The sequence below is a fragment of the Helianthus annuus genome, chromosome 11 (assembly GCF_002127325.2).
Source record: "Helianthus annuus cultivar XRQ/B chromosome 11, HanXRQr2.0-SUNRISE, whole genome shotgun sequence".
Taxonomy (NCBI): Eukaryota; Viridiplantae; Streptophyta; class Magnoliopsida; order Asterales; family Asteraceae; genus Helianthus; species Helianthus annuus.
The window spans coordinates 97,361,314-97,381,987 of record NC_035443.2 but is presented as its reverse complement, the minus strand read 5'-3'; the positions used below and the strand labels follow the sequence as shown (position 1 = coordinate 97,381,987).

The 20,674-nt window shown below is 40.8% G+C and overlaps 1 protein-coding gene across 1 annotated transcript; it reads left to right on the top strand.

Annotated features, from left to right (window-relative positions):
- The first annotated feature begins 18,635 nt into the window (after positions 1–18,635).
- LOC118484039 (BCL-6 corepressor-like protein 1) lies at positions 18,636–19,340 on the top strand. The gene has a single exon (XM_035979927.1). The coding sequence runs from the start codon at positions 18,636–18,638 to the stop codon at positions 19,338–19,340; it is 705 nt and encodes a 234-aa protein (XP_035835820.1).
- Positions 19,341–20,674: the final 1,334 nt, after the last annotated feature.

Sequence of the window (20,674 nt, the reverse complement as noted above, 5' to 3'; positions counted from 1 at the left end):
TTGAATGGACTGAGAAACATGAGAATGCTTTACAAGCCCTTAAAGAATATATGTCCTCAGCACCAGCATTATCGAAACCCGAAAAAGGAGATGTGTTATCCTTATACCTGGCAGTATCCTCAACCGCTGTAAGTGCTGTCCTTGTTAAGGATCACGAAGGTACACAATATCCTATCTACTATGTAAGTAAGAGTTTACTTGATGTTGAATCCAGGTACTCACACCTCGAAAAACTTATTCTTGCATTAATCATGGCATCAACTAAGTTAAGGCATTATTTTGAAACCCATACTATTGTTGTTAGAACTAATTTTCCAATCAAGAATGTCCTCAGGAAACCAGAGATGTCTGGAAGAATGGCTAAGTGGGCAGTAAAGCTTAGTGCCCATGATATAAGATACGAGCCTAGAACAGCCATCAAATCCCAAGCACTAGCTGACTTTGTGGCTGATTTCAGTAGTGATCTACAAAAGGAAGCAGAATTGGAGGTCCAGCAGCTGGATGAGACCAAGGATCCTTGGATACTACACACTGATGGATCCTCAAATGTCAAGGGCACAGGGCTCGGGATACTACTAAAATCGCCACAGGGGGACCTAATACCCCACTCCATAGCCTGTGAGTTCCAAGCAACTAACAATGAGGCTGAATATGAAGCATTAATTGCTGGCTTACAAATTGCTAAGGATATGGGGGTCAAGTATCTTAAAGTATATGTAGACTCATTATTGATCACCAATCACTTTAATGGATCCTATGCTGTTAAAGGAGAAAAACTAACCAAATATTTAGAGATAGTCAAGAAATTGGCACTCTCTTTTGTCTCTTTCCGCTTAACACAGGTACCAAGGGAGGATAACACGGAAGCTGATGCATTGGCCAACCTAGGATCATCCTTAAAGATTCCAGAAGATATAAGTATCCCTATCATCCATATACTGGCTCCTGCTATTGAAAATCAGGTGGCCATGGAAATAGAAGAGGATACTGCAATGATCCCTAGTAAAGAAGCTCAATCTTATTCAGGATCATGGATCTCACCAATCATGAGATACTTGCAATACGGGGAGATCCCGATGGGAGAAAACCCTAGAGCTTTCAGGATTAAGGTATCTCAATTCACAATTTTGAATAATGTATTATATAAGCGATCTCTTGCAGGACCATATTTAAGATGTATCGAGGATCCTGAAATTGAAGAAGTGTTGAGAGACTTCCATGAAGGAGATTGTGGAAACCACACTGGGGGCAGAGCATTATTCTCAAGGATCCTTAGAACAGGATACTACTGGCCAACTATGAAAAGGGATGCAGAATACGCTAAGAAGTGTGATCCTTGTCAAAGACATAGCAATATCCTCCATCAGCCAGCCGAATTGCTACATCCTATACCATCCTCTTGGCCATTCATGAGATGGGGGATGGATATAGTTGGCAAGCTCCCTAAAGCACCTGGTGGAAAAGTATTTATGCTTGCCATGACTGACTACTTCTCTAAGTGGATAGAAGCTGAAGCTTTTGCTCAAGTCAGAGAAAAGGAAGTTATATCCTTTATCAAAAGAAACATTATAACTAGATTTGGCATTCCCTCTGAAATTGTATGTGATAATGGTTCCCAATTCATTGGAAGCAGAACCACTAACTTTTGTGACAGTTGGGGAATTAAGATGATAACATCAACACCAGTTCATCCACAAGCCAATGGTCAAGCAGAATCATCCAACAAGATCATCATCAACAATCTGAAGAAGAAGCTAGGATCCAAGAAGGGGAAATGGGCAGAGGAGTTGCCTTATGTGCTATGGGCTGACAGGACAACTCCCAAGAATGCCACTGGTCAAACACCTTTCTCTTTAGTATTTGGGGCAGAAGCAGTGATCCCAACAGAGATGGTGATCCCAACTGCTAGAATAAGTGCTCGTGATCCTGAAGAGAATGCTACAATCCTGGCTCAGGATTTGGATACTATTGAGGAAATCAGGGATCTGGCTAGGATAAGGATGGCAAGCTACCAACAAAGAATGGCTGGTGCTTACAACAAAAATGTTAGGATAAGGAAGTTCCAAGTCGGAGATATGGTGTTGAGAAAAGCATTCCAAAACACTATCAATCCTGCTGACGGGAAGTTAGCACCAAAGTGGGAAGGTCCTTACTTGATTGAAGCTGAAGCAGGAAAGGGGGCATACAGATTGCTAACCATGGAAGGAAATTTGTTACCAAGAGCCTGGAATGCTGTTCACTTAAAGAAGTACTTTATGTGAACATGATTCTTCAAGCATGTGATCCTTACATTGAAGTATCCTTGAAGGATCCCGGTGATGTCAGTGATCCTTACTCTGGTAATGTCCTTATCTTAAAACCATTACATTTCCTTACTTTTTACCAAAGGATAAGGATCCTGTATCCTTCATCCTCTTCTCACGAACCATTTGAGTTATGATAGTTCAGGTATCTACAGCATATCGTCAAAGATCTTCAAAAGCAACGCAGATCCTTGGGTTCAACCCCAGTTATCCTTGGGATTATCCCCAGTTTCCGCCAGCAGCGCACGATGATCCTGATATAGTTCACGTCTTTGGGACCAGTACCCACTTCCGGGGCTGACAACCTCATCGTACTGGCTATACCCAGGATCCTACGTATAATGGTAGACGTACCATACATCCGTTCCTAAGGTTTCTAACGTTTTCACGTTAGCTAAGGTTTTGACATTTTCATGTCACTAAGTTTGGATAGTCGCCAGTAAGGGCCATACTCCAGTTTACATACGATCCTTTGGGCTTGTCCCCAGTTATCCTTTGGGCTTGTCCCCAGTTATCCTTTGGGCTTGTCCCCAGTGATCCTTTGGGATCATCCCCAGCTATCCTTTGGGCTTGTCCCAAGTGATCCTTTGGGATCATCTCCAGTTATCCTTTGGGCTTGTCCCCAGTGATCCTTTGGGATCATCCCCAGCTATCCTTTGGGCTTGTCCCCAGTGATCCTTTGGGATCATCTCCAGTTATCCTTTGGGCATGTCCCCAGTTATTAATTTATCTTTTACATTGGCTTAGTCCCAAGTTATGTTCCGTTTTTCAGGTTCTCGAAGTTAAACAAATAAGGATCCTTAATCCTTATTATCCGTTAAAATTTCACTTATGATTATCTTGATTGAAGATTAGGATCCTAACTTGGATCCTCAGGTATGATCCTTGACTATTTTGATTATACTAAACAACCCTTACACTTTGACAACTAAACCTATGATCCTTGAAATTGATTGCTTCAAAAATTTTCAGTGTCAGGATATTTGATCTAGGATCATATCCTAAATTTATTAAACATGGTTTGCTCAACTCTTGTTACTCGAACAAATATGTTTCTAAAACAAACTGGAAAATAAGAAGACAAATAAAGGATAACAACACGAGATAAGCCAGAAAGATTAAAGTTATATTATTAACAAAGGATCTTAAACCCTTTCAAAAAAGTTGTCAAAATTGCCAACCCACGTTTCTACCAGCAAAACGTGGCCCGTCCACATGGGTTGGCAAAGGGTGTCCATTGTCTATGCGGTCTTAGCAGGTGCAGGAAATTAAAGACGGCAGGATCACAAAGGCTTCATCCCCCAAACAGAGGATCCCTCCACCATTTGCGATCCTACCTATTGTCCAAAGGATCCAGGATCCTTAACCCTAAAAACTATTGTTTAAGTACAGACCATCATTGTTTCAATCACAACCACAAACAAACCACTACCAAACTTAAAAAATTGGCTCCGGCCTAGTCTCGAAATATCCATCATCGCCCAATCCAGCAGCTTAAACCTTCGCTGCTCCATCACCACCAGCTTCTCCACCCTGATCCTTGCCAGCATCACCACCCTCCAGCATTGGGATATCCTCAGCATCATCATCATCCTCCAACTCTGCCAGCCTTGCCTTCCAACCTTCCACGTCCCATGTGCCTTTGTCAAAGGAAGGATCCTGAGCCTCCGCAGCCATCTGCAGCTGGATCTTATACATGGTTATCGCAGCAGAGACCTTAGCATCCTGGGTGATATCATGCTTCTCGTAGTCAAACTTGATCAGTGCTTTGACAGCTTCATCCTTGGTAGCCCGGAGCTCCTTCTCAAGATCAGCTATCTTGAGATCCTTCAGCACACCCATCTGTTGAAGGTCGGCAATTTGGCGGTCTTGATCTTCAACGTGGTTAACATAAGTCTCTATTTCGGTAAATTTCTGCAAGAAAAACAAGATATGACGTCAGACACAGGTGATCCTTAAAACCGTCAGGATAACCAACAGGGGCAGTGATCCTAACCTCGTTGAAATAATCAAGAAACTGCTGGCGGATCAGGGGAAATCCTTGAAGATCCTCAGAAGCCTTTCTCTTCTTTCCCTTACCCCTGATAGGAGCTTTAGGGGCTGAAGCAGAGGGACTAGCAGCAGGGGTCTTCTTCCTTGAAGGCTTGACATTGGCGAGTTCATCAATACCAAACTTGGAGGCAGACTTGACAGATTTCCCAGCACCTACATAATCAAAACAAGATAAGTACTTTAACTAATCCTACATAGAACTACTTTTTAATGAAGATACTTACTTGACATTGTGGCAGATGCGGAGGATACTTCCTGTGAATCTTGAATGGCAATTTGAAAACTCCTGATTTCAGGATCAAGCTTCTTGAAAGCCAGAACCCTCTCTCTTGCAGCAGGGGTTAACTTGAGATGAGCAATGGAGATAGCTGCACAATAAACAAAATACAAAGAAAGACATTAGTGACCCTCATCATAAGAGACAAGTCTGATAGTGATCCTTCCAGGATCCTCTATCCTACCATGAGTGGCCCACTCCTTGGGCAGATCCTTCCCGTTAGGGATGGTATCCCTCCTAACAAAAAAGAAACGTCGCTTCCAGTTTGTGTCATTTTTGGTAACCTTAAAAACAGGGTGATCCTCCCCGGCTTTCCGTTTCAGCAAGTATCGACAGGAACCAAACGTGGTAAGATCATATAGCTCAGCCAGCTCCGACATCCCTAAGTCAATCCCCTCCTGCTCGATGATCCTCTTAAGGGTATACAGAACCCTCCAGATCATCGGCATGGCTTGGATATAGGACATGCCGGTCAGGGAAAAGAAGGATTGGGTGAAGGCTGGAAAAGGATATGAATATCCTATGGTAAACGGAGTTGCAGGAAAGGCCACCCAGGTGTCGGAAACAGAATCGCTTAAAGCGGTGGAAGTGAATGACTTGAAGATAGCATCCGTCGGAAAACAGTGACGGATCCTATCAACATGAGCATCAGTGAAGCAGCACCTCTCAGTAGGAGAGTCTTTGACGATCCCTTGGCTTTTCAGGGGACTGTTCTTCTTGTGATCCTTGTGAGGGGAATTTCGGAGCAACATACTCATGGCAGAATAAAAACAGGGAGCAGAAAAACAGAGCAAAAGAAGGAAGAAAGAGAAGAGAATACCTGATCGATCTTCGGTAGAGATTATAAAGGGAGAATATCTTGAATTTAAATGCAGATTGATCCTAACCCTATCTCCTATTTATAATCATGATTTGCAGGGATGTCACCTCAATGACGTAAAGGTTGCAACGGCTAGTCCGGTTATAACGGCTAGTTATCCGGGTCGCCCGTTACAGATAGGATCAAAGCAAAATATAACTCGTTAATTTACAATAAACTCCTTATATTTTGGGGGCAATTGTTAGGGCTGGATTTTTACGATATATGATCCTTACATGTGATCCTAACCAGTGATCCTTGTTTCTTTAGCAGATAGTGATCCTCAGCAGGACTTCAGGATCAGGATCATGGACCATTATAGGATCCTCATGCTAACAGTTACCTTCATTGAATTAAGTGATATTTTGCAGGAACATCTAGCAGGATCCGCTCTTAGCATCATGATCAAAGGACGCGTCTTTACAATTATAGCATGTGCTTAATCGGAGATGGACGTTGCAAAGGATATGGAAACTTGGCATGATTCAAGGGCGACAATTTAGGCTAGATTTACTTTTATTTCTAAAGGGGTAATGAGCTGATTATTAGTCTTTTTACCTAAAATAGGTCACCTACACTTGTATATATAACACTCTTCCCCATTCGGAAGAACACACAACACAATTCTCACACGCTTAGACACTCGAAACTATAGTGATCCTTGTACTCAGCTCATTATCATCCAAAGTTGTAACTATTTTTCTTATATTGAAGTTTGGTGATCGGTAGTTGCCATCACCCGAGGTTTTTTATGCCGGAGATCATACATTGATCAAGGGCTTTTTCCTCGTATAAATCATTGTGTCTTTGCATATTTCATACTAAAGTGATCCTTTACTTTTTCAATAAACCAAGCATCATACCCCGTTTACATAGAGTTTGGTTGCATTATCCTTGTGTGATTTTTGACCAAAACATTAATAATACTAGATTTAATTTCAAAAGTAGGTGCATCTATAGTAGGTCTAATAATACTGGGCTCCATGCCTGTTCCTCCGTGCTGATTTGACTCGTTCAAAGGTCGTTCGTCGTCTGCCATGATTGCGTCCCCTTCGTCCCCTGAGCCCTCGGCTTCAGCGGGTACCACCGGCTCCGGCTCACCAGCTGCGAGCAACAGCCCAACCGCCCAAGATCTTTCACGAAGACGTCTCCTCAGATCATGCTCGGGTTCGTCTGACGGCTCAACAACTTCAGGAGCAGGGGTTGAGGACATCAACCTGCAAACGAAAAAAATGACACAATGAATATTTTATTAATATAATAATGCTGTTTTTTTTTTTTTTGCTGAAAAGAAACAAAATTTTTATAAATAGGGCTGAAAATTTTTATAAAAATCTGAAGATAGGCCCAAAATTTTGTAAAAATTAAAACAATAAAAATAATCGAATCGGCTAGTGTGAAAATCATTTCTCGGAGCTGAAAATTTAAAGAATAAATGAATAATTAGTCCGAATTCGAACAAATAAATGAAATGAAAATTCGCAAGAGTTTATAAATAAGCTTGAAAACTAATAAGTTAAATTAAAAACAAGAAATATTAACAAATGAATAAACGAATAAATAATCATGAAAATATTTACAAATATTAACAAGTATATACACCGATAAAATAATGACTCGGGTCGTTCCTAAAGCTCGCCACATCCCCGGCAACGGCGCCAAAAACTTGACGTGTGCGCGTATATACATGTTTTTACAAAGAATATAACACACGATTTGGTTTTAAATTTATAATAATGATTTATACTTCAACATTAAAACACACACGAAAGGGCAAGTGTACCCCGTCATATATGTAGTAAAGTGTCAGTAAGAACCAAGTGTCGATCCAAGGATGTGGGCGGAGAAATAATACTAGACGTTTGTCATTAAATTACCGGTGGGAAGATAAGTGAGTGATTTTTCTAAAAACTAAAATAAGCATAAAAAATATTTATAAAAACATAATAGACTCTAAATAAGAAAATAAGTATATAGCCTTGCTTTTTATACAACCAAAGTATATGAACTAAGTCGGTTTTGTCACTTGAAACATTTGGTCAATTTTCCATTTTCAAGACAATTAGTATCCCTTTCGGGAATCCTAACATGCAATCATTCGGAAAGCTAAAACGATAAACACACTTTAACCACCTAAGATTGTTCTTTAACGTGCAATTGATAAATGTCTATGAAAATCCCCTAAAGATAAGTTAGTCATCCGTTAGGAGTTTTCTAACCTCACTTAATCAAGGAAAGTGACACCGATAAACACAATGCAACCACCGAGACAAGCATAAACTAGATTAAATCACAACCGAGTTCATTTTACAAATCTTGCACATAAATTCACCAAGATAGCAATTTTGGCCTAAACTACTAACTATTTTTTTTGGGTAAAGGGTTTACCCCGGTGATTTTATAATATATCAAAAACCCAAGTAGGAAGATGAAATACTCCCTAGTTCTCTTTGCGGCATACCACTAAAGAGTGAAACACAAAACAATCAACAAAGAAACAACCAATTACATCAAAAGACAAAACAGAAATTGGTCTTCAATCTTCATCCAAGAAGTCTTCCTTATCCATCTTCCATTCCTCCAAAAAACACTTAACATTAGTAATTTGCTTGTACTTGAAGGAAATTAACTTTGTTCTCACAGTGCTGATAATACCATCGGTAATCTGCTCCGGGGGTCTCAACCTGTTGCTAAACAATCTCGTATTCCTTTCACTCCAAATAGCATAAGTTGCTGCCGCCACAACCAGTCTACTAGCAACAGCATAGACCGATTTCGAATTAGCTGTAGAGACGAGCCTTGAAGCGATATCCTCCCATGATTCTAAAACCGAACCCATGCCTATTTTATACCTCACTTTGCACCACACTACTTTCGAGTAGGAACATTAGAAGAACAAATGCTCATGGGTCTCTAACCCTAAATAACATAACAAGCAGCACATCTGATTCATCGACCACGTGACTGAATGGTTCCACCGTAAAATCCGGTCTTGAGTCCAAAGTTTCTTTTTGAAGATAAGCCAACACACGAATGCATGTTTAGGAATATTAAATGAAGACCAGACAACTTTCGACCAGTTTGTTGGCTGGTCACGGACTCGGATCGATTCCCACACCTCCTTAGACGAAAACGGAACTAGCTTACTATTCAGATTCATCCATAAAACTCCATCCTGCATAGTAGACAAGCTAAAAGGCCGAAGTTGAAACAATATAGGGTACACACTCCTCCAAGCTTCCTGCCACACCCATCGACCGTCACTAATAGCATCCGCCACTTTAGACTTGATATTAAAACAATAGTGAGCCATTTGACGCAGCGTCACAACATTTTGTAAAGGACACTCTGTCGACCATTTATCAAACCAAAGGGATGTGTTAAGACCATTACCAACCTTACTCCAGAATTGATCCCGAAAAATATATCTACACTTCATTAATCTTTTCCAGCCCCAGGGCGAACTAGCTTGCACCGGGATATCCCAAATGCTACGGCCACGAAGCCTATGCAATTCGATCCAGGTGGTCCAAAGAGACTTCCTTCCTTCCTAAACTACTAACTAAGCTAACAATTTATGACAAGAATTCATAACAAAACCATTTAACCCGTTAAGGTCCTTACATGAGGGAAAGCTTTCTTGATTAACAATAATTACCCCTTATTAAACCACTAACCATTTCTAGTATCATGGTGCACACATTTTAACCAAGTTAAACTAGTTAACCAAGTTCAAAGAATACTAATACATGATTAAGTAAGCTTTATCTTTCCATTATCTCAACTAACCATATACCAATCATCCAAGATAATTACTTATAATCAAGAAACCAACATCAATAAACAAGGTTGCAAACTAATCTTCAAGATTAACATAGAAAATGCTTCAAAGTGTCATTACAAACATAATTAACATACTAATGGTTGTAATTAAGAAGGGATTCTAGTGTTTTTGCCCAAAGGCTTACAATAATACATAATAATCAATCTAAATGCTTGAAACATAACAAAATCATGGAAAGATTTAAGAAATCAAACCATAAACAAGCACAAGATTAAGAATCCGGATAGTAACGGAGCAAATCAGCACAATGTGGCTTGAATCCGAGTCAAAACTAGTGCCTCCGGAGCCTGTGAATTCGCCAAAAGAGCTCCCAAAAGTCCAAAATTACGAAATGAAGCTGCTGTCTGTTTTTTATAACTTTTTGCGATCGCACGGTCGTGCCAATAAAGTGCACGACCGTTCACTTTTAAAATATTGTTCACCATGTTGTGTGACATCATCAGATCTTGACCGGTCTTCGTAGTCGCACGGTCATTTCACAAACTGCACGAGCGTGCATTTCCAGGTTTTTAGTGGCACAACCAATTGCACTGGTGTGCATCTCTGGGCTAGGGGCTGATCACCGCATCCGCACGGGCGTTCCTCCCATTGCAGGGTCATGCATTGCCGAGAAGGCTTGCACGTTGGATCGCACTGGCTGTGCATCACCGGGATGAGCCTGGTTGCCGGATCCGCACGGTCGTGCCATTCACTACACAATTATGCCAATTGCCCAGATCAGAATCTTCACAGAATCTTCGCAGCTTTGTCGTTTTGCTCGGAAAGTCCTTGTTTTCATCATCTTCATGTTTGGCATGCTGTTTTAGGCCTGTAAACAAAAGTATACCTGATTAAGTATCTGATTCATGGTTTTACGGCCGAAAACGCATAAAATGGGGGTAAAATGGGGAAATAAAATATGTGTATTTTGGTGAATATCAGTGGTCATGTTAAATTTTCATTTATACTTGCGTAAACAGAGGGTTGACTTGTAAATCGCATGCCAGTTTATATGTTAATCTTGATAACTAGGTTTGCCATGTGGATTGTTCCTTATCGTTTTTATACTTACATACTACGCACCAAACTTGTATGTTCGCCAATACTTTTGTATTGAACTACACTTTTAAAACATGTTGCAGGTTTAGCGATGATGTTGATGATGCATGGAATCTAATAGGATGCCTAGATACACACTTTAAATTGTATTCTTATTGTATTGTATTTCATTATTCATGATGTTGTATTATGTCACACCCCGACCACGTTAAAACAACAAACCGTGGCGGAAACGTCGGGGAGTGTTGCAACAGAATTATTGTTCCACAACCATGGTAGTTAAAAGTTTCGTTTTATTGAAATATTATGCAATGTACATTGTCTTTAAACCAAAACAAACGAACTACACATTGTTTATAACTGTTTTTAAGTCACTAAGGCCTCGTCCAGATCCTTTGTGACACAAGCTTCCTAGCAAGCAATATCAAGCAATACCACCTGAAACATATGTAAAAATAAAGTCAGCAAAGAAATGCTGGCGAGTACATAGGTTTTATGGGAGTATCGGGTTCATGGCTCGTTTATATGTTGCAGTACCTCGTTAGACTACAAGAGTCAAAATACAAACCTCGTTTTGAAAAGTGTATTGCAACATAATTAACCAACTCAAATCAAGATGGTTATAGTATAGAAAATCTCGTAGCCATGACTCTTAACCCAATAACATTTGTTTTAGTATAATAACTTGTAAACATCTCGTAAAAACTCGTTAATAAAACTCGTATGGTTTATATCGTTTCAAAAACCTCGTTGTGTGACATCGTTTCAAAATCGTTTCCCCAGTGAACTAAATAATGACACGCAATGTAATATGATAGAAGCACTTATATATAAGATGTACCAGCGGTGTATCTACCATGATTCTATCATACTACACCGGTCCCATTATCTAATCACTACCCAAAACCAATCGTTTATCCAAATCGTTTATCTTGTTGAAGTCGTCTCAAATCGTTTAACTCGTCCCAAAATCGTATTCGTTTTAATAGTGAAACTACTTTTGGTCGTCTCGCTAATAACATTCAAACCTTCGTGACTCGTCTACCTCGTTTCTCGTATTAACAAACCACCAAAGGGTAAGTTAACAATCACATATTCGGTCGTTACCTACATAACCCCCACACATAACCTTGGGTGTAGTCTGATAACGGGATTTGTCAGATCCTATGGTACCATAACCTAATACTGGTCGGCTCAATCAAACCAAGGAAACTCAAGCAGCACCAAATAATCGAATCACTAGTCAAACAATAGACGCCTAAATCAGAAGATCGGAAAGAATGAGGTCTGGTAAACCAAATGAGTGTAGGAACTCATGTGATATGGTTTAACAAAGCCTACATTCTAAATCGGAACCTAACCTAAGTGCTTTCGACCCATTGCGACCCGTTTAGGTAGCTTATGCTACTTTAACGCGTCGTGCGCGCAAACGCGTGTTCGAGACGTCTAACTAGTCCTATGACAAGTATTATATGCCTAAACATGTTTAAATAGGTTGCATAATCAGTTTAGGTGACAAAAGTTAGGTTACATATGCTTAAAGTCCAATTATGCATGAAAAGGGCATTTTGGTAATTTACCTATGGCATATAATCTACCTATCATACAACTACTTAAACTCGGTGACCATAAGGTATAACCTCGGAAGGTTATTCCCTATGAAACTATGGTCACTAACCATGCTTGGTCGGATCCTAATGATCGACCAAACGGGTCGAGTTCGAAAGTCTAAGCGGTGGTTTAGACCGCTTGACTTACGACTCTAAACAAGCACTAAACTAAAAGTGACGAGCTAAGCATGTTAAAACATGCTTAACTAAGTTTGAAAACAGGTTTTGATATCAAAACAAAGTGTTTTGATACCAAGAGTAGTTTGGTTGCAAAATTACGCTTAAATGCGCATTTTGACCGAAACTACGACTCGTCACTACGCCTAGTCAACGTGGTAATCAGTAGGTATAGTCACTAAGGACTATAACCATCGTGCTTACGCTCACGTTGTGAAGTTCAAACGAACTTCTCGTTGACCAACTCGTGGTCAAAGCTGAAAGTCAAACAATGTTTGACTTTCAAGCTAGGAAAACAATAAAAGAATGAAAGAGGACTTACAAAGGGTCCAAATAGATTTGATTCCAAGTTTTCTCAGGTAGGAAGTGAAATATCACAACCACTTAGAGAAATCTCAGATCAAATGTGTAGAAAATGGAATGGGGACATGGCCTTATATAGTTTTTCGCAAACCGTTAGGATCATTTCTTGGCAAAGAGGGAATGATCTAGGCCATACAATTGTCAAAGAATGATTGGGGGACTTGTTCTCCACACAAACCAACCCATAGCATGAAAAACCAGGGATTAAAACCATTGGAACACGTGGAATGGACCAGATTCAATGTTTCTGCATTTCTGCTGATCTGAGGACTGCTTACGGACCGTAAGCACATGCCCATATGGTCCGTAAGGGACCTGCAGACCAGCACTTTCATAAAATGACAATTTAGCCCCTGAACTTGCAAAACTTGCATTTCGGCTCATTTTTTACATGTTTAAGCCCCGTTAACCTCATTTCAAGGCTCTAAAATGAAGTTAAGGTATAGAGAACTTAAAATGTGCTCAAAAACATCTCGGATGTTGGCTCGTTTGGTCGTACGATCGCGTTGTTCGGTTAATTACGATGAAAGTCGTAACATACGCAAAAACGATCCAAATCAAACGACGAATGGAATTTTATCATGCCAATCACTAAAATAAAATATTTTAATTATTACATAAATTTTTGGGTGTCCGGATATATTCAGAACGTAAGATATGCGCGAAAATGCAAACTTGTGCACTTTTTGACGCTTTTAGTCCCTGAATGACCAATAAGTTTATTTTTTCGCACCAAACACCTCAAAGCCTATTTCTAAGCTATGTAAAGGATATTTAGGGCATATTTAACTTATGATCAAGTTCTGGAATGTTCGTTACCTTATGAATCGGTATAGTTTCGCAGTTTGACACAAATAGTCCCTGCGATCGAACAAACTTGTTTTCGATACACCAAACCATCCAAAACTTGTTTCTAAGTTATTTGAAGGTTATTTAAGGTGTGTAAATCCTATTTCACTATCCCGGAGTGTTTGTCACGTTTAACTAATTGCGTTTACGCACCAGTTTGCGTATAACTTTCCAGAAAGCGATTTAGAGCTTGAAATCGGATCGAATCAAATCGTAAAATCACCAAACACATAAAACACATATAGTAACACCAAAACACATTGTTTTATTAATAATTGACTTTGTTTTGCATTGTTCATCGATTAAAGAGCACAGTTGTCACAGTCTCCCCTACTTTAGGAAATTTCGTCCCGAAATTTTAACTAGAGGAAACTTGTGAGAACAATTGCGGATATTTCGTCTTCATTTGGTCCTCACGTTCCCAAGTAAACTCTGGGCCACGTTTGGACTCCCAACAAACTTTGAATAATTTAATCCATTTGTTCTTCAACTATTTGAATGTACGGTCCACTATCTCCGCAGGTTTCTCAACAAAGTGCATTGTTTCATCGATTTGGATCTCGTCGAGAGGAATGTGAAGATCAGCGTCAGCTAAACACTTCCGCAAATTGGACACGTGAAAAGTCGGATGAATATTTCCAAGCTCTGGAGGTAGCTCTAGTCGATAGGCAACCTTTCCAACTCTTTCAACAATCTTAAATGGTCCAACGTATCGTGGTGCAAGTTTTCCTTTCTTTCCAAATCTCACCACTCCCTTCCAAGGTGACACCTTGAGTAGGACATGGTCTCCGACTTGAAATTCTAGGGGCTTGCGTCGCATATCCGCATAACTCTTTTGACGGCTTCTAGCTGTCACAAGATTATCGCGAATTTTCTTGATTTTGTCTGTCGTTTCCAGAATGAGCTCAGGTCCAGTAAGCTGAGCCTCACCGACCTCATTCCAACAGACAGGTGAACGACATTTTCGACCGTAAAGAGCTTCGAATTGTGCCATATTGATGCTAGCATGATAACTATTATTTTAAGAGAACTCGATCAATGGCAGATGAGAATCCCAATTACCACCAAAGTCTATCACGCATGCTCTAAGCATATCCTCCAAAGTTTGAATCATCCTCTCAGATTGTCCATCTGTTTGGGGATGATAAGCAGTGCTTAGATTTAGTTGGGTTCCCGTAGCAGATTGCATGGTCTTCAAAAAATGAGATGAAAATCGAGCATCACGATCGAAAATGATATCCAAAGGAACACCATGTCGTGATACAATCTCATCAACATAAATCTTGGCATGTTTATCAGCAGATAGATCCTCACGAATCGCAATAAAATGAGCTGACTTCGTTAATCGATCGATGACAACCCAAATAGCATCGTGACCTTTAGAAGTACGCGGTAAATTATTGATGAGATCCATAGCAATGTTCTCCCACTTCCAAACCGGTATCTCTGGTTGTACAAGCAAACCAGAAGGTCGTTGATGTTCAGCCTTGACTTTGAGACAAGTTAGGCATTTCGATACATACAAGGCAACATCTTTCTTCATACCAGGCCACCAAAACTTAGTACGAAGATCCTTGTACATTTTATCAGCACAAGGATGGATAGAATATCGAGACTTGTGAGATTCGTCCATCACTAAAGTGCGAAGATCGTCTTGTTTCGGAATCCATAAACGATCCTTGAAATAAAGCAAACCATCGTCTTTCGCTTCGAGTTTAAGCTCAAGCTGATGTGGTAATTCCTTACCCATCAAATTTTGTGAGACACAAGATTACTGAGCCTGAAGAACACGAGTTTGAATATCAGATTGTGACAACCCTCACCAAAACAGGTATCCGTACGAATTAATTAATATTTAATTAATGCTTAATTACTGTGCTTGCTTAAAATTGTGGTTAAACTGCTACTTGATTTCTGATACATACATGTTCATGCATCATACTTTATTGTTGTCACTCCATTTATTTACACAGAACTATAGTGACAAACTTGATGCACAAAAGCACAGTAGCACAACGAACGGATAACCCAGTAAACATGCTGACATAGCCAGCACTAGATAGACACTGTCTCTGAGGCCAGTATGAGCCGGGAATAGTTTACTACACTAGTAGGGAGTGTAGGGAGGTGAGGATTGTAAAACTACGTCACTAGGTGATAGTTATAGTGACCGGATGTGCCTAAAACATGCTCTAACTACAAAATCTTGCACTTTATTACAAAATTCAGCATTTAAACTAACTAGTAAAGTGCAAAAACATAGGAAAATAATACTAGACACTTTCCAAAGTGTCGGGAATTCTTTGTGTCACTAAAAATAATATTAAAGTCACTCTAAATGCTTATTTAGCACTTTAACGGATCAATATCCAACCGAACAACCGGACTTTACCCGGAACATAAAAATAATGTCAATGACACTGTTTTTCCTTTTCTAAGCTAGTTAGGGTCCCCGAACACCCTAACACCCGTTATAATACACCACACACTAATAACTAACTTAAACCCCTAACTAACCTAACTAGTACTTAGCCATATCATTGAAATCCAACTAAATACCCCCCCCCCCAACCGAATCGCTCCCACATACACTCCACAAATTTTATGATTATTTTATTTATCCATGTCCCATATCTAGAATGCAAATTATACAATGGTTATTAGTTAAGTTGGTCTATAAGTACGTATGAGGGTTAAGCACATCATTTACATCAAACACTTAATAAGAAAATTACACTCTCCCTCTCCTCTCCTTACAATCGGCCGAACTCAACACTCACCATCTCACCATCTTCGAGTCTTGTTCTTGAAATTTCACATACACACAAAGGTGAAAGGTCACACACAAGGAGGCTCGGTGCTTTCGGAATCTCAAAGACCTCACTACGTTGCTTTTATCCACCTAGTTTTCGCTTTGATTCTTCCCTAGCCTTGAGCTAGTTGTAAGTGCTTCTAAACACTCTCTTGTTCATGTTTAAAGTGGTTAATAAGAGGTTTAACAGATAAAAATCAAGAACACTAAAGATCAAAACTTAAAGTCTTGAATGAATGATGAACTTGATGGATAAAGAGTAACAAATGGTGTAAATTTTGTAGATCTTGTTTAGATGTGATTATTTTATGTTGTTTGACACTAGTAGTGGAATGGATCGTCATCTAACCACGCTAGATCATGTTCATGGAACATGAACTAGCAATATGTTAAGCTTGAAAGATACAAGATGATGAACATTTCCACACATAAACATGAACTTTTGTAAAAATGATTTTTCTTGTATAATGGAGTTCTAAACTAGTAGATCTAAAGATCTACAAGTGGTATTTTCGAAGAACCAAGTGTAAGATGCAGACCTTGTTTAAAAGCCGGATATTTCATGAACTAAAAGCATTTTTGTGAACAAACAAGGGAGTTACTATTTCGAGACGCACTTCTGTGAGTTCATGTCCCCCTTTTCTCTTAACTGTTTTCAGTTTTTATACTTCGGGGTTGAAATACATGTTACTATGATTACGAATACTTTTTACATGGTATGGTTAGCGTAAGGAGGGTTACTAGTTAGATCATGTGAGTGAGTAGGCGGGAACTGGAGGCCATTAATCCTCATTGTAGGACTGAGGGTCATTAGCGGTAGATCTATCTGGGCGTAGCGAGCCCAGCCCCAGGCCCAACAGAACGGACCTCGGGGTGACTTTGAGCCCGACGCAAAAATCTGCTAGGTTTGAGTCTTCCTACTGTACTTCACACATATCAATGGCCTTGCAAACCATTGGTGATCTCTTTATTTCCTTATTTGCTACATACCAGGGATTTTTATACTTACAAAGGTTTTACATACTCACTTTACATGAACTCGCTCAACATTTTTTTTTGATTTTTCCAACTTACATGTATTTCAGGGAATTAAGGATCTGGCGAGGTATGCTACGTTTCCACGCTGCGTAGGAGTTATGAGGTCATCCAAGTTTAGGGGTTGTGGCTTTTACCTGGACGAGTCACAAGTCTTAAACTGTGTTTATTTCATGTCTGTGGTTGTGTCTTATGAACAAGATTTTATTTTATTGTGTTGTATTTCCGTTGCATGTGTCGACGTTTGAAAACAATGTTGTGGTATTTTGTTTTTAAAACTTGAATCAATGGATGATCTTCATGGTTTTACTTTCTTATAGTTTTGTTGTGATTAAGCTATGGTATTAAGAAGTCACACCAAATTAACTCACGCTTCCGCAAAGCCAGGGTGTGATAGCTTGGTATCAGACCTTTGATCATAGCGAACTAGGATTCCTTCTCGAGTCTAGACTATGATCACTAGGGCTCTCATGAAAACATTTTTACATTGCATACCCTACGTACAGATCCAGAGTACAAAATATTTTTACAAACAAAAAGTATGAACACTTTTTTCCAAATTCATGGTTCAGTCATATAGACTGAGGGGCCAATCTGAGAGATTGGGAAAGTTCTGGTCTGAGAGGCTAGGGAGTCAGTCTGGGAGGCTGGGAGGTTAGTCTAGTGGGACTAGAGAGTTAGTCTGGGAGGCTGGGAGGTTAGTCTAGTGGGACTAGAGAGTTCAGTCTGGGAGGCTGGGAAGTTAGTCTAGTAGGACTAGAGGGTTCAGTCTGAGAGGATGGGAAGGTAGTCTGGGAGACTAGGAGGTTCAGTCTGGGAGGCTGGGAGGTTAGACTAGTGGGACTAGGAGAACTATTTGATTGCTTATTGGTGACTAATATGATTATTTGATTATATGATTGATTGTTTGTGCATATGTGTGTTTGTGTTACAGACATCATGCCTTCATCTGGTACTGGAGAGTCGGACACTACAGATCCCATGGCTATAGTATCAGACGACATAGTTTCATCAGAGCACGAGGTGTATACTTCAGACACTACCAGCACGGACGATGACGACTTCCAGCTCTTTGCGCTGCCGGATGTCGTAGCAGAGCCTGCTGATGGCCATCTTGTTGGGGATTTGCCACTCGCGGTGATCCCTGCTCCTGTGCCCCTTGCCGCTTATCCCGCTGTTGATATGCCCCTTGATATTGTTTCCGACGATGACGTCGATTTGTTGGATGAGGACCCACTCGAGGATGACTTTGAGGGCGAGGCCCATATTGCTGCTGGTGATCTCCTACTTCTTGCTGATGCTCCTGCAGAGGAGGCACCCATCCATTCACCTGTTCGGGACTCCTTTGAGTCTGTGGCATCCGCACCTTCACACATGCAAGGAGTGTAGCACCATTCGCACGACACAAACCCTGATATGGCATCATCCGCTGCACCTGCCCCTGCCCCTAGCTTTGAGTTTGATCATGATGTTGATGATGATTCAGATCCTGTTTTTCCACCTGGCTTTGATCCCGATCATGACATTGAGTTTATTCATTTAGATCAGCCCATGGAGGATCCCATAGCCCCTGTCGATCCCTTGTTTGTTGATCCAGCTGACTTTGACATGGAGTTTGCTGATCCGGAGCCTGCTGTAGCCCCTGAGCCAGTTGTTGCTCCTGACCCCGCGTTAGAGCATGACCCTGATCATGCCGATGCACCTGCTGTTACTCCTTTCATTGGTGATATACCCGTTGATGATCATCCTGTTGTTGCTCCACCATTAGTGGATGATCATGCTATTGATGCTCATGTTGATGCTCCACTTTTGTTAGAGGTTCATGTTGTCGCACCAGCTCTCGCACCACCCGTTGCGGACCTACCTATTGTCGAACCACTTCCTGACCCTGTGCCGGTACTGTTAGACCATGCACCTTTTGCGACCCATATTGATCCACGATACGCTCACACCCACAATGGGTGGATAGACGATGATGATGATTACCCACCTTTCGTGGTACCTGTTACACCCCCCGTAGCTCCCGTTGCAGCCCCTGTTTCAGTTCCTATTGATGTTCCTTTGCTTCCCGTACACACCACAGATATTCACCGCACCGACTTACCTGTCACATTTCTCTAGGACATCCCTCCACCACGTCCTGGGGAGGGTTCATCACGACAGCCTTTTGGTTATACACCTTTCATGATAGGAGGAGATCAGTTTGTACCTCAGATTCCTCATCATACTATTGTTCCCACTGTTGCACCATTTACTGTACCATCCTTTGTTCCATCTAGTGAGTCGTTCCTCTGGACTACGCCCCTATTATGCCACCATCTGATCCGTATCATCCATATCACATGGGGTACTCTACAGAGGATATTCTCAGATCTTTCATGATACAGCAGGAGGCGCTCACCCGTTGCGTACAGGAGCTGGAGAGAGCTCAGCGACCCCCGTGCCAGTGCCGACTCCACCTGCGGTATCACACCCTCCACGTCCACTTTCACCCAATTCTACCGCTCACTTTTGGACTCCTGAGTAGTAGATAGCTTACTTGTTACGCTCTCATCGCGCTATGGAGGAGGACTGGCTTCATATGCGACGCTTACTCTTTTCTCATTTTCCCCCTCCTCCACCGCCATCAGCTTAGGCCTTTTTGTACGACACGGGTAGACCTTGATGAGAGGATCGCGATTGTGCAGACTATACAGCCTTTTTCAAGACCGCATTTTGGATGATTATGACTTTTGATGTTTTGTATTATTGATGTTGATGTCACTGATTTGATAGTTTGGACTAGGGCGATGTGGCCCTTAGATACTGATGATGTACGATACAGTTATGTACTTGTAAACCTTACATTGTGGTCTTGATTTATGACAGCGCAATCGTAGTATGCTCATCATATGTGATGTTTGATTGATTGTTTATGTTCTATAACATGAGATGTTATGTGGTTGATTTATTTATAACATGAGATGTTATGTGTATGATATTGTTGTTACATACGTATAATTCACTTACTATGACCTGACCAACGTGAAACATCTTTTAGAAGATGCCTCCAAGACGCCAGACGCGTATGCCTGCCAACGAGGCAGAGCTTCAAGGAATCATTGCTGCCGCCATAGTGCAGTATGCAGCCTCACAAGGAGGAACCAGTGGAAGCAATTCGAACAACAACGGCAATAACAATCCACCTCATGGTAATGTTAAGTCGTTGAGACATACTACGATACATTTGGATATCTTTAGCACGTTCGCTAATGCCATTTGTATATTCTAACGTATGTGCAGGGTGCACTTACAAGCAGTTCCTTGACTGCAAGCCTGTAAACTTTGACGGCACCGGAGGTGCTGTGGCATTTGTCAGATGGGCAGAAAAGACAGAATCTGTGCTCCGAATGAGCAAGTGCGCTCCAGACCAACAGGTGACCTACATTTCGGGGCTATTCCTGGACGGAGCCCTA

Coding starts and splice junctions, on each gene's coding strand:
- LOC118484039 (XM_035979927.1), top strand. CDS start 18,636: ATGGCATCATCCGCTGCACCTGCCCCTGCCCCTAGCTTTGAGTTTGAT.